The sequence below is a fragment of the Perissodus microlepis genome, chromosome 1, assembly GCF_051167445.1.
Source record: "Perissodus microlepis isolate ML-2025 ecotype Zambia chromosome 1, ASM5116744v1, whole genome shotgun sequence".
Classification (NCBI taxonomy): domain Eukaryota; kingdom Metazoa; phylum Chordata; class Actinopteri; order Cichliformes; family Cichlidae; genus Perissodus; species Perissodus microlepis.
In genome coordinates, this window is record NC_140461.1 from 21,455,343 (window position 1) to 21,468,923 (window position 13,581).

Consider the following 13,581-nt stretch of genomic DNA (forward strand, 5'->3'; position numbering starts at 1 on the left):
GGCTACTTGTTTGCAGCAGAACAAGCTGCAAACACAACACTTACCCGCTATTACAACATAAATTTGTAATGAAGGTTATGTTAGCAAAAAAAAATGTTTACACTCTTAGTAGACACAGAGCATTTATTTAGGGATTCTATAAATACCTCTCTTTGTTTATGCTCCATAGTCTTGTGTCTGGTTGCTATATGCTTCACCAGTTAGCTACAAACTTTCTCGTGTGTGGTACTGATTGTTAAAGATCAGAGCAGGTGAAATATATAAACATGCACGTGGACACGCGTGCGCACACACACACACACACACACACACACACACACACACACACACACACACACACACACACACACACACACACAGCTCATATATAATTTATATAGCATCACACAGTTGCTACAGGAAGGTGCTCTACTGGATTGAACTTCAGCAGGTCAACTTGGCCACGTCTACATGCCTCAGTGCAGTGAGTTGTTGCAGTGTGATTGGCTGTTTAGATATTAGAGTCGGCTTGATGGAGAATGAGATGGTTGTCATTTAAAAATCTCAGTCATTTGATGCACACACAGAAACTTGACTTTCAAGCTGATTTTAGGTATGAATGTTGTCTCCTAATTGTATCATTTGCAGCTAAAATATTGAGTTAGGAAACAGAAGTTAAAAAACTACAATAAAATAGAAGAATCAGAAAGTGTGTTGTCAGAATAGTTGGTGGTCTTTAACTGCTAACCAGTCAAAGTAATAATTCTCCACTGTGAAGATGAAAGCTGGATGAGCTATGATAAGCTGTATAGCTTTCAGTTCCAGTTTTATAAATCATAATGATTTGATTTGAATGAACAGGCATTGACATGCGCATGGCTTGCACTGAATGGAAGCAGTGAGCAGTAAGTATTTACAGCTTTTACAAACTCAGCTTTCAGAGTCTGGGGCCAGTAAGGGTTTATTCATATTTATTTCTCTGCTGCATCTCTGTGTGTGGTGGATCTCTGAACTCATTAAGATGCAGCTCCGCCATGCAACAATGGTTTTCTGAGATGATAATAACACAAACAGCTTCAGAGCTTCCATCATAGTTATCTGCAGGTGGGTGATTACGTCCAGTACACTGCAGGGTTTTGGCTGGTCTACCACGGTGACCCAAACTGACTTACATAACATGGAGCTATGCATAAGCGATTACAGGACATGTAGTTTAACCTAGAAAAAGAGGCATGCTTTATTCTACAGATAAAAGAACAGCAGGAAATTAAATGTGTATTTAGGTTTGACCTGAAATATTACAAATGCTGCACTGTGCAAAGGTCTTGAGCCTCCCCTCATTTCTTTACATTTTGCTGCCAAGGAGCCCGACTTTGTTTTAATTTTTAAAGCGATTTTGAGCAAAAGTTCTCCAGGGTTTCTGAAGGTCTTTCAAAGTATGTCTTTGAACATTGGTTGTTTTTTTATTCGTTTTCAGTCCAGTGCTGTACCTGACATTTTTGTTTGTTAAGCCACTAAACACCGACCAATCATTCATGCCCAAAAAAGACACCTAACTCAAATCCAGTGTTGTGTCTACACACAACTTAACAAAGAACCCATTTTCTTTCGCAGTCTTTTGCACTCTTGCAGCCTGCCTCTCATTTCTTTAGCTGAATTTATGAGAAATGACGCTGATAAAACAGTTTGGCAAGCACAAAATAACATTTTTCCACTAACCAGTTGATTCCCAAAAAGCTATTAGTTGAGAAAGAAATGGCAGGCCAAAAACATTATCTACAGCTGATAAACAGTATCTGAAAGTCATGTCTTTAATAAACAGGAAAAAAATCTAGCAAAGAAAGCCACAGAGCCTAAAGCCCTGGCTTATGGCCCTTCAATTGTTCCATCTACTGTTTTCCGAAGCTGCATCAGAAATGTGTAAAGGTGGCTGTGAACAAGACGTTCTTACGGAAGGGAAGCCGGGAGAAAAGGCTGAGGTATGCCAAATTATACGAGAGCTGGACTGAAATCAGTGACAACAGGTCTAATTGATCGATGCATCCAAATTTGAAAGTTTTGGTTCAAATAACTGTAAAAATGTGCAGAACATATTGCCAAAAACAGTGGGTGTCTACAGCCATCTGTAAAGGATGGTGGCAGCTTTGTCATGGTTTCAGCCAGTGGTGTTAGGGAACGTGTCAAAATCGATGCAACTATGAACACAGAAAAATACCGTTAGTTTTTTGATCCACCATGCAATACTGTCTGGAACATGGCTGACTGTTAACAGTTTTATTTTTCATGACAATAATCCTAAACACACAGCCAACGCAGTAAAAGTATACCTGGATAGAAAAACACACATTGAAACACTATCAGTCATGGGTTAGCCTCTCCAGAGCCCAGGCCTCAATAGTACAGGAAGAAAAGACAGCCAACATCTAAAGAAGAGCTTTGAATGTCCTTAAAGAAGCCTGGAGAACTATTCTGAACACTACTTAAAGAAATAACAAGAAAGCCTGCCTAAGAGAGTTCAGGCTGTGCTGAAAAATAAAAGTACTCGTACCAAATATTGATTTTCAAGCTCGTTGGAATTGTACATCTTTTTTTGCCTTATATACTGTATTCACATATATATTTTACAGATGCTTCAACAAAATATTAAGCAATGAAGGTTGGTTTAAGACTTTTGCACAGCACTGTATTGACACTGGCTTTGTATCCTGAATCAAACACTAAATTAAAACTTCTCCCAAAACATGACACACTTTTTTTTAGGGGTGAGGTGAGGTTCAGCAATTAAAACAGGATGCTGTGCAAGTATTTCAGGCTTTAGATGAGTCACAGACAGTAACAAAATATCCAAAGCTTTGATAAGCAGCTCTAATGTCTGAGTGCATTGCACTGATTCACCCTGTACGACTCAGCATGTTTTGCTGCCATCGCAACAACATGAAAATTAAACAAATATACGCCCTTTAGGTTATCGTTGCTTATTCTGAAATTGGGATTTTCTTCCATTTATCATGAGCCATTTATCCCATTTTCAACAAGACGCTTTTGCTGCAGGTTTTGTTGAGTGCGAAAGCAACGAATGCTTTCTCATTTGACAAAAACAAAATGTTGCCTTGTTACGTAAAAGTGATCCAAGCGACAAATTGATCATATGATATTTTTTATTGCGTCCAGCTGGTATTAGTCACTGTCAGTATCTGGTTCAGTGCTGTGACCACAGATGTCTGGATCATCACACTTACTGTCATTTAACATTTTTATTATTTTAACTCCATAGTCATTTTTTTAAGGTGGCTGCGGTCTGTTGCTATGGAGCAGACAAAAGATAGATCTTTTTATTACTGTAGACATATTTTTCTTTGAATTAGGGGCTCTGATATGATTCGTGCCAATAATTTGCTTTGCAGCTGAGATGATGTAGATTAGCAACTAGTGACTGAATCCTAGAAACACATTAAAGCTGCACTAATATTTTCATATTAATGGCTCGAATGACTCTGCCTACTGTGAAAGAGATAGCCCAGAATACTGAACTGACAAAGAGTCATCATCGGCTCTGCAGTTGCCCTTACAGAGATGTTTAGCAGCCCACGCATTCAGTGATTTGGTTCAGTCCCGCTGCTTTCATTAAGCTTGTTTCCATCAGGCATCTGTTGTACGCTACCTGCCCAGCACTGATGGCAGGGTGACAAAGTTAGCAACAAGTGTCTGGACACAGTAGAGAATGAGAGCTAAATTAAGAGTGAATATTGGACTTCGCTGATCAGATGGACCAAATATCTCTCTCTCTGTCTCTCTCTCTCTCTCTCCATATATATATATATTTGAATGAATGCACTTTGAGCTAACATACTCATTATAATATTAGTGCTACAGTATGTTCCTTTTGCTCGCAATTACTAACCTTGTCTCAACAAATATGGATCTGTGCTAATAGGCAGCACACACTGCGTTTGTCTCTATCCTGTCTCTGTTATCAGATTAGACGTCTGTAGATATTTGTGCTCTGGGTTAGGGTTTCATTAATAAACAAACAGAACCTCAGACCTCCATGGGTGTCTGTATTTTTATCTTGTTGCATATTTCTCTACAAAGCGGAGAACAAAGGTTTCCCGCTCTTTCTGTCTGACGGCTTCTCGTCTTGTCATGGATATATTCTTGGCCGGATCGTCTCTTTGCGTCGTACTCAGGCTGCTGGGCGCTGTGAAAACGGCCAGGAGCAAGCGAACAGATGGGCACAGGGAGCTTAAGAGGTAGCAGGAGAGACAAGAGAGATGAGGGAGATGGACAGAGATGATGATGGAGAGCTGTTATTAGCTGTGGAAGGACACTAGACAACTTGGCCCACGCAAGCCCTCTGGGTAGAGGCTCGCAGGCTGGCTGTGATTAGAGTTGGGTGCTTGACAGACCTCCAGACAGCGAGAGGGAGAGAGCATGGGGACAAGAGGTAGGCTAGTCCTCTTCCCTGACTTGTCCTTAGATATTTGATATTAAATTTTAAAAGAAAAAAATAAAAGGATAATTGTAGCAATAACTTTAGGAAGAAGAAACATTTATCACATTTTTTCTTCCAAGAGAGACTTCTGGTTTTCCATCAACCGCAAATTCACAGCTGACCTAGTTAGAACGGCACACTAATATGCACTGCAGAGAGGTTTTGGGAAAACTCTGAGCATTTAAGAAACTTAATGCAATTCAAAAGCAGAATTTCTGCAAAGGTAAACAAAACATAACAAACAGATAGAGCCCTCGAAAAAAACTGCACCTTTATGATGAACTACACCTCTACTTTATCCTCTGCCCAGTAGTGTCAAAACAGTGGGATAAGCACTTTATCCGTTAAACACAGATGCGATAAGGGAGCAGCCTGTTCAGTCCTTTGTTCACTAGCTGAGAAACTGTGCTAGTCTCTGACGGCTGCTCTGAGATCACTGGTAGATGAGAGGTTAGCATATTTTTAGACGGGTGTTTCATGTGAGGAATCTTACTCCTAAATAATGAGGGTGCCCTTCCCGTATGCCTGCAACTCAAAGATCAAACCACCAGTGAAGAGATGCAGACAAGCCAACCATCAGAGGTCTGGATGGAGAAAACACAGGCCATGAAAAATGGGATAAAGGAACTCAAAATGTGGGTATGCAAAACAGAAATTTGAGAAAACATAAAGGTAAAAATAAAGGCAAAAGAAATGAAAGCTCTTTAGTGCTGGAAGCTGGAAAAACCTAATAATTAAAGGTAGAAACCCAGCTAATATAAATGTACCAAGCAGGGCTGTCCACTGAGAATACCAAAGACACTTTCTTAGTATTATTTCTGGGTGAATTTCTCAGAGGAGTGAAAAGACACTAAAGGTTTGGGTGATTAAAAAAGAAACAAAACGCCATGAGTATTTTGATTAGTTACCTTTGTACAAAAGCACAACACTAAATAAAGCTTTCAGACAGCACCACGCTTATGCACAGTTATTCTTTATACTGTTATACAGCAGACAGGTTGTATCAAGTATCTTGGGGGAACTTGCCACAGTCTGTCTCACTGTCCTCTGTCTTCAGGTAATCCCGGACTGACTCCGTGATTTTGAGATCAGAGCTCTGTGGGGTTTAGACCATCTGCTGCAAGTTTCCTGCTGCAGCTCTCTACGACTGAGGCAGCATGTTGGTCTTATTGTCAGACTGCAGAATGAATTTGGGAGTGACACTGATACTGTTGTAAGATGATTAACAATCTTAATACCCAAATGCTTTGACGTTTTACACAATGCAAAATAATTACATCAGAAGCAGATTGTACATTATGGAGTTTAAAAGGCTGGCTTGTTTTTAGATTGAACATTTTTATTTTATTTGGAAAAAAAGACAAAAGACACTATTAAACAGAATTACAGTGCTGGCAGTATAGGCTTTGAAATAACAATAAGGTTACATATATAAAAAGTTCACTGTAGAGGTATTTAGATCTGTCACAGTAAATCGAAAGTACACCCCCTGATCAATTTTCTTTAAGTTCTAAGACTTTACACACCAGGACATTTTAAACCTGATCCCTACCAGGTCATAAAATGAATACAACCTGAGATGAACAACAAAACACGACACATTAGACCATGTCGTTATTTAACAGAAAGTTTAAGAGAAACTAAGCCAAACTATCGAAACAGTGTGTGAAACACACCCCAGCAAACCCCACAATTCAGCAACTTCAGCAGCAAAAACTCGAAGCAATCGCTCCTTTGTAGGACGTTATCATCCTCTCACATTTTTGTGGAGGAATTTTTGCCCGCTCTTCTTTACGTTTTGCTTCAATCCTTGGAAGTTTGTGAAGATTTATTCGTACACAGATGTTTCACAGTCCCAGATCAACATTTTAATGAGGCTGAGGACTGGCTTTGAACTGGGCCATTGAAGCACTTCTTTTCTTTTCAATCATTCTTTTTCAGATTTGCTGTCAGACAGATGGCCTCACATTTGACTCTAGCATGGTTGACTCAACGGCTGCATAGTGCCAGAGGTCCTGTGGGTCCAAAACAAGCACAAATCATCGCCCAGTTTGGTGAAAGCCAAACAAAGCAGAGCACAAACACCGCAGTGCTTAACAGCTGATATGGGATGTTTGTGCTGATGTGTTTGGCTTTCACCAAACATGACTGCGAGCATCATCTGCTTCAGAAGTCTTGTGCGTTAGCTCGGATTTACGTTTGCAGACATTAGCTGCGTTGCCATGTTCTTTTAAAGAGAACAGCCGTTCTCCTGGTAACCTTTCCAAATAAGCCATACTGTTCTGTCTTTTTCTAACTGTACTATGATGAACTTTAACAATTAGGATGCTAACAGATGCCTGTAGAGTCTGAGATGTAGCTCTTTTCACAGTTTCTCAGAATACTGCACATCTGACTTTGGGGCAAATTTGCTGGGACGTCCACTCCTGGGAAGATTGGCGAATGTTTTGAATGTTTTCCGCTTGAGAATAATCTTTCTCACTGTAGAATGACAGACTTCAAATTGGCCATATAATCCTTCATATAGTGATGCTCACACTTACTGATGATATCTAATCAAACTGCACTTGATTACCAGCACCTGGCTGTTACTCACCCTTTAAATCACTATAAAAGCTATAAAGGTGTAGTTAATCTTTCACACACTGCATCTGTACTTTGGCTTAGTTTTTGTTAAGTAAGTAAATAATCACACAGTGTAATATGTAATGTATTGTAGTTATATTTAACTCATTGTAACAGTTGATAAGGACCAGATTATGTTTACCAAGTCTTGATAATGTGAAACCTTAGAATTGAAAGAAGGTCTGCATCTTTAAATACAGTTATAATTTATGAGAACAGTAAATACATAACTGTTGGTTTGTAATATGCTGCTTAGTGGTAGTGTTATTATGAATAATTTGCATTTCAAGCAAGACTAAAATTGCTATGAAGTGTTGATCTTTCAGGTGACTCTGCTGTACAGTGCGCACTCCTTCATCACCACAGTGGAGATAAATAGCCCTGCCCCGCTTAAAATTACAATCCATTACACACCTCTTCATCGTATGACAAGCAGCTACCTCGGCTGCTCGTTTCGTTTTTGTGCTTAACAACTCACATTCTTCACATTCCCCTCTCTCTTTCTCTCATTACCTTTTCTCTGGTGTGGTTTCATTTTCTTTGCTCGCTGGCGCTTCCTGTAGATCTGGGAGGTTGGCAAAGTCATCCTGTTCAGCCAGCCCGATTGCTAGAGACAGAACAACCATCTTCCCCTCACTGGACACACACGCACACAGACAGACAGACAGACAGGACATCACAAGACCATAGAGGCATGTGGGCAAATAGGCACAGGGGCACACACATCCAAAAAACACAAAAACAAGCAGCGACAGATACACACGGCACACAATTCATGTACAAAGACAGAGAGTGGGAGAGAGGTGGTAGATTGCTGTGAGGACACTATTATATTTCATCTTTAACATATGTTCAATCCACACTGCACTTTTAAATGTCTCTCATCCAAACCGGCGAGCTACGAAGTGATACAAAGGCTCTTTAATAGGACATGAATGCTTGTATTCCTGACAGTTTTGGTTATCAAAAATGTAATTTTCTTATAGTGAATTTGGAAAACACTTCATTTTTTTAATGCATGACATGTACTTTTGTACATAACCTGACCCCTTATTCCAAATGTGACTGCCAGCTAGTTTGATGTGCATACATATTTTTTACACTAATATACATTTTCTAATAATACCTTGTTGGACAACCTTTAGCTTTGACAGCAGCATGCATTTACCATTACATTATTTCTATATGGTTACACAATATCACTATATTTATTTCTGTTGAGAGTTACATTAATTTACACAAGAGATGGATCGCTGCGTGAGGTTACGGTTCGGCTCTGTGGTGGCAGATCCATGTGTAAAAATGATCTCTCATGTTCCCTGAACCACTCTTCTACACTTTGAGCCTGATGAATCCTGGCATTGTCATCTTGGAATATGCCGGCTCCATCACGGAAGAAAAAAATCCATTAATGGGAGAACCGGGTCATCCTGGTCTGGGGCTTATCTCATTTTTGGGCACCTAAGATTGCTGATCCTGGGCCTGACCAACTGAAGCAACCCCCGGCGATAACACCGCCCCAACAGGCTTGTATGATAGTCACTAAGCATCATGGGTGCATCCATCTGCCGCTCTTCTTCCCCTTTTCCCACTGACCCATATACATTTTTTTCTAATTAGCTTCATTGATAAGTGTTTTTCTTAAGGCTACACAGCAATTTAGCCAATATAAGGCTCTCAGCTGAAGGTGGTGACTTATTATTGGTCTGGCAGTGTAGATTATGTGCGCTTGTTAAAGGTAACAAGGAAGCACAATTAATTTGGAACCTTTCATTGATCCCAGGTTAGTATTTATTCATTCTTTGGTTTTATTATCAGTGCTGTTTGTTACACAAATGATTTAAACCTTAAGTTATCAGGGAAGTTTTGTTCTTTACCATTAACTCTTCGAGGCCGTGAGTTTGCAAAGAAAAGTCACCCGGTCTTTGAATTACATTAAAGTTTTATAACATTTCAGATACTGTGTAATCCCTCTGATTGCCTAATGTACTGTATGCTGTAGCATTAGGATGAGTAGAGATTTTTTTCTGCCAATTTATTGCTTCAAAGCTGAATTTCTTCAGTTCATTAACACTGACACAACACTGCACTGACATTGTATATGTGGCTATCATTTACTATTGTTTCTGTTTGTTAGAGAATAACAAAAGTGATGTTCAACAAAGAATAACTTTTGATAAATAAGTGGGGGCAATCACATTTTTTAACACCACTGTATGTGTGTATGCTAATATTTGTACAGAAAACCCTAAAAGAAAGGTTTGGATTGTCTCAGAGAAAAACAGAATCACCTGAAATGACATGCAAATGACATGCAAAGCAAAAAGAAAAAAGAAAATCCACAAAAACAGAGGTGCAAGCATACCTGCAACAAAGAAACACAATGTTCATTTGCAGCTGTTATTGTCTCTCTAAACAAGCCTGAAATCATCCAAAATGCATTTTACTGAACAACACTGCGCCATGAATTCAAGGCCATGCAAACAGTGCCCTTAACAAATGAGCATTTGCCCACAACTAACCTTGTGATTCACAGTCACAGACAGTAAGTCACATGTATGTACATATTGTACACTCTTCTAGCTTTTTTTCTCCATTCACCACATTTATTTTTAATTTTTTACAACCCTCTAACATAGCATGCATGATCCAAGGACAACCTTAACATATAGTATTCTTCACCACTACCTCTTCCCTTAAAAGTCAAATCCAACTTCAAAACATGTTTTTTTTTTCTGATGTCTTGCAGCCCTTAACATCAGCTGGCTTAGTTTTAGGCTTAGCTATAAAAGATTCAGCCTCACATTTATTTATTTATTTACTTTTTATTTGGTGGATTAGCTGCTGTCTTACGTTTATCTGAATGCCTTTGTTGTGAATAACAGATAGTGGTGGGTGCTAATGAAATTGCAGAGACCCAAATGTTTATTTTCTCTCAAAAATTGAACTGGAAAAGTTTAACTCCTGCAGCAGCGAGCCAGTCACGTTGGCAGCGCTGACTTCACGTGTCGACGTGCATGTAGCTTAGAAACATAAATAGATTTAAATAGGATCAAAAGATTTTTCTTTTTTTTAAAAAAAGAATCCTATCTCCTTCCTGATTTTTTCAGTTTCTTCTTAGCTTTTCTCTGATCTTCCTCCTCTCATCTCTGCACATTTCATATTTTTTGTCCCCACTCTCTGGAGTGCTCCCGACCAAACAAGGTGCTCTTTGTTGAAGTAGTATTGACAACAAGAAGAACACATTAGTACTTGAGAGGCTGCAGCCCACTGGGGATGTGTAAACAGCATCTACATGACGCTCATCGATAAAGTGAATGGATTTGTATAGATGACCAAAAAAGACACACGTGCTCCACGCTGAAATCATTGCCACCTACACCAGGTCTATTGATCGGAAAATGAAAGGGGAGCAGCTCAGACGCCACACTGCGTGACAGGTATGGACACAGCTGGAGGGTGAAACTGCTGCTTTTGCTTGTTTATACACCACTGATCACAAATGCATGATACCCACACTGCCCCCACCCACCTCCACGTCTCCCTCTCCCACCACCTCCAGGGTCAACCGCTGGCGTGTTTGGTCCAACGAGATTCACGAAGACAGGGACAACAACCTTCGTGTGCATGTGCACAGCCTTATTTGAATGATGATTCACATAGGCAGGGAGGTCAATAGCCCCGGAGACACTGCTAATGGGCGGACATGTAAAAGGTACAGAGCAAAGAGCTATGTGTATGGATGTGTGTGAGCATCTATGTTTGCGGTCAGGCGGGAAGGAGAGCTTTTACATGAGGCTGCTTTGCAGAGCACATCATCTGTAATCTATCACTCAAGCCAAGGGGTGGAGGAAGGCTCTCCATGCTCGGTATCAAAAAACAATCACTGACCATCGCACACCAGAAGCTTCTCTACTCAGTGAAGAACGAGTTGGAAAATTGGTGTTGAAAAATCACTCGTGACTTTGGCTAACTTTGCTTTATTTTTTTGTAACCCAGGTTGGGCTTGTTATAAGATTTCTGCTTATGATTGGATTTTTTTTTATCAGTCTGTCTTGAAAAAACTTTAGAAGAAAACAAGTTTTGAAATCTGAATATTTAAAGATTGTTTATTTTATTGTTAGGCCTAACGCTATCCTGCGGTATCCGGCTGCTTTATACCACCTAAATCAAGACATAAAAGATGCACGTAATAGGGAAAAAAACAGAAGTTTGTATTTTATGGTGCTGCTGTGTAGTTAATATATGCATGCTGTGGTGATGCACAGTTCCAGACCAGACAAGTTTAAATCAAGTTTGTTTTTCTTATGACCTGCTGGAATTACTATAAAAATATATTAAATATATGATAATAAACAGATGTTAAATCTGAACTTTTGCATGTGCCAGCGCTGTTTTCGTAAAATTTAAAACTACACACAAGTAAATAAACACAAATAAATGTAAATGGGAGCTGAAGAACATTAGAAAGTGATTATAAAATAGCTTAAGAGAAGATAATATCACCTATTATTTGAGACATTTACATGATTGGCAATTAACAGCAATGAAAAACTAATATGTTAAAACCCTTGATGCCCGACACACACCTTTTCTACTACATGCATATTAATATCACTACACCCTGAAAATAATCATTTTGATGAGTCTCTTGGGGACAACCTCATCAAAATTAATAAATTGAAGTTCTGCAGAGACCGAAGAGGATTGCAATTGATTTTGGTTCCATCCTGTGTAAAAAGCACACGCTTTGCCATTTTGTCACTTTATTAGACCACAGCTTATTCGGCAGCCCTTCAAGAAATCCCACACTCATGAAGAATCTCTTTCTGTTTCTGGTGCTTTATACTGAGAGCTTTATTTTGTCAGGCATGAGTGAAAAAAAGGGGGGCGAACAAAAACACCTCTCAGCAGCACTCAACAAGATTTAACAGCACCACGTTCCAGCAGTAGGATGCAACGTTTGAGTTACTTGTTTGAGTATTTAAAATTTGAGTGTGTTCCTTCTAATTGCCTACATTTCAGAAGGAAGTTTGATCCGCTACTTTTACGTACAAAGATGATTTATTATCAACTTAACCACAAATGTTCAAACAGTTCAAATTAACCCCGTCAACCACCTGCAGCAGCAAAAAGCTATTTAAACATTAATGATATAGTGATAATTATGTATTAGCGCGACACTCACGGGTCCATTTTATTATTCCTGCTATACTTCTCTTGTTATGAGTAATATTAAACATTTATATTTCAGTACACCTTTGAAAGCAGAACTTTTATTTTACAAAGTAATTTCACATTCGACTATTTATACTATTACTTACAGGTTTTGAAGACTGACAATGCCACAGATCACACTCCAGCACACAAACGATAATTTGAAAACTGAAGGCAGGATTTAAGAGACTACAATGAAATGGCGCACTAAATTTTATAAATTTGTATTTGCAGTGCTGCACATATGATCCTCAACTTTACTTATAGGAAAGTAAAGTACTTACAGGAACGACTTAACATCCAGACCTCGGGTTCGGATTTGCTCCACCATGTGGTCCCAGCTGCCTGGATTTGACCTTGATCGGCCTGTCCCTGTTCCTCTGTACCGGGAGGCTCCAGCCGGACTCCCCCGGACCCCCCGCGGGCCCCCACGGTGGCCCCCCCCACCTGGGCCTGTGTGCAACTGCCCCAGACTCTGCGAGGTGACTGGGGGGTCGTTGGGACCCGGAGGAGGCTGGTGAGTGAGGGGCTGTTGGAGGCTCTGCTGCCGGACCAGGGGCCGAGGGCGCGCCACAGCCGAGGACGGGATGTGCTCCAGGGTGGAAGCTGATGAAAGGGAAGCGTCCCCAAAGCTGAACGGATACATGGGAACACCGAGGACAGAGATGGATACAAAAAAAAAGGAAATAAATGGAGTTAGAGATACGTAATGGGAATATAGAAGAAAGAGCAGGCCGTTTTGAGATGAAAGGGTGAAAGATGAAAGTATAAAACAAATTTGTAACATGTTATTATGTTGATATCAAAAGGAAGAGAGGATAAAAATGGCCAAAACATACATAAGCACAGCACTGACTGAACTCTAGGAGTCTGCAGTGAATATCCAAGGGAGAGAGACTTGAGAGAGAGCAAAGATCAGTAAAGAAGGAGTTGCCAACAAGCTTGAGATACTTGTTAAACATCTGCAAGAAAACAGCTGTGCTGAACCTTATGTTGCCTAGCTGACCATACGTGTTTAGTCTGGCATACAACATATCATTCATATCCAAACTGGTGACTAAACAAACCTCTGCTTTTTGTAGAATCACAGACAAATTAAAAACCTGCAGCTAGTGACACTGGTCCCACTGGAAATGCACAATTTGCAGCATCAGAATGCCAAAATCAGGGTGTAGTCCTCTTTGCAGCTGTCCTTCAGGTTGATAAAATGACGAAAGCCAATCAAAATTATCAATTTATTTCACACGGAGTGACATGGGTGACTCTAC

At 39.9% G+C, this 13,581-nt stretch overlaps 1 protein-coding gene across 4 annotated transcripts in view; it reads right to left on the reverse strand.

Moving 5' to 3' along the window:
* Positions 1–13,581, reverse strand: part of syt7b (synaptotagmin VIIb) — a 127,937-nt gene that overhangs the window by 31,156 nt on the left and 83,200 nt on the right. For 3 of the 4 annotated variants that reach the window (XM_084935115.1, XM_084935100.1, XM_084935124.1), the window contains 2 exons: positions 12,598–12,945; positions 7,610–7,732 (listed from right to left, as the gene is read on the reverse strand). In XM_084935115.1, coding sequence (XP_084791241.1) covers positions 7,610–7,732; positions 12,598–12,945 — 471 coding nt within the window. The remainder of the gene's footprint in view (positions 1–7,609; positions 7,733–12,597; positions 12,946–13,581) is intronic. The other variant, XM_084935107.1, reaches the window with a different exon arrangement.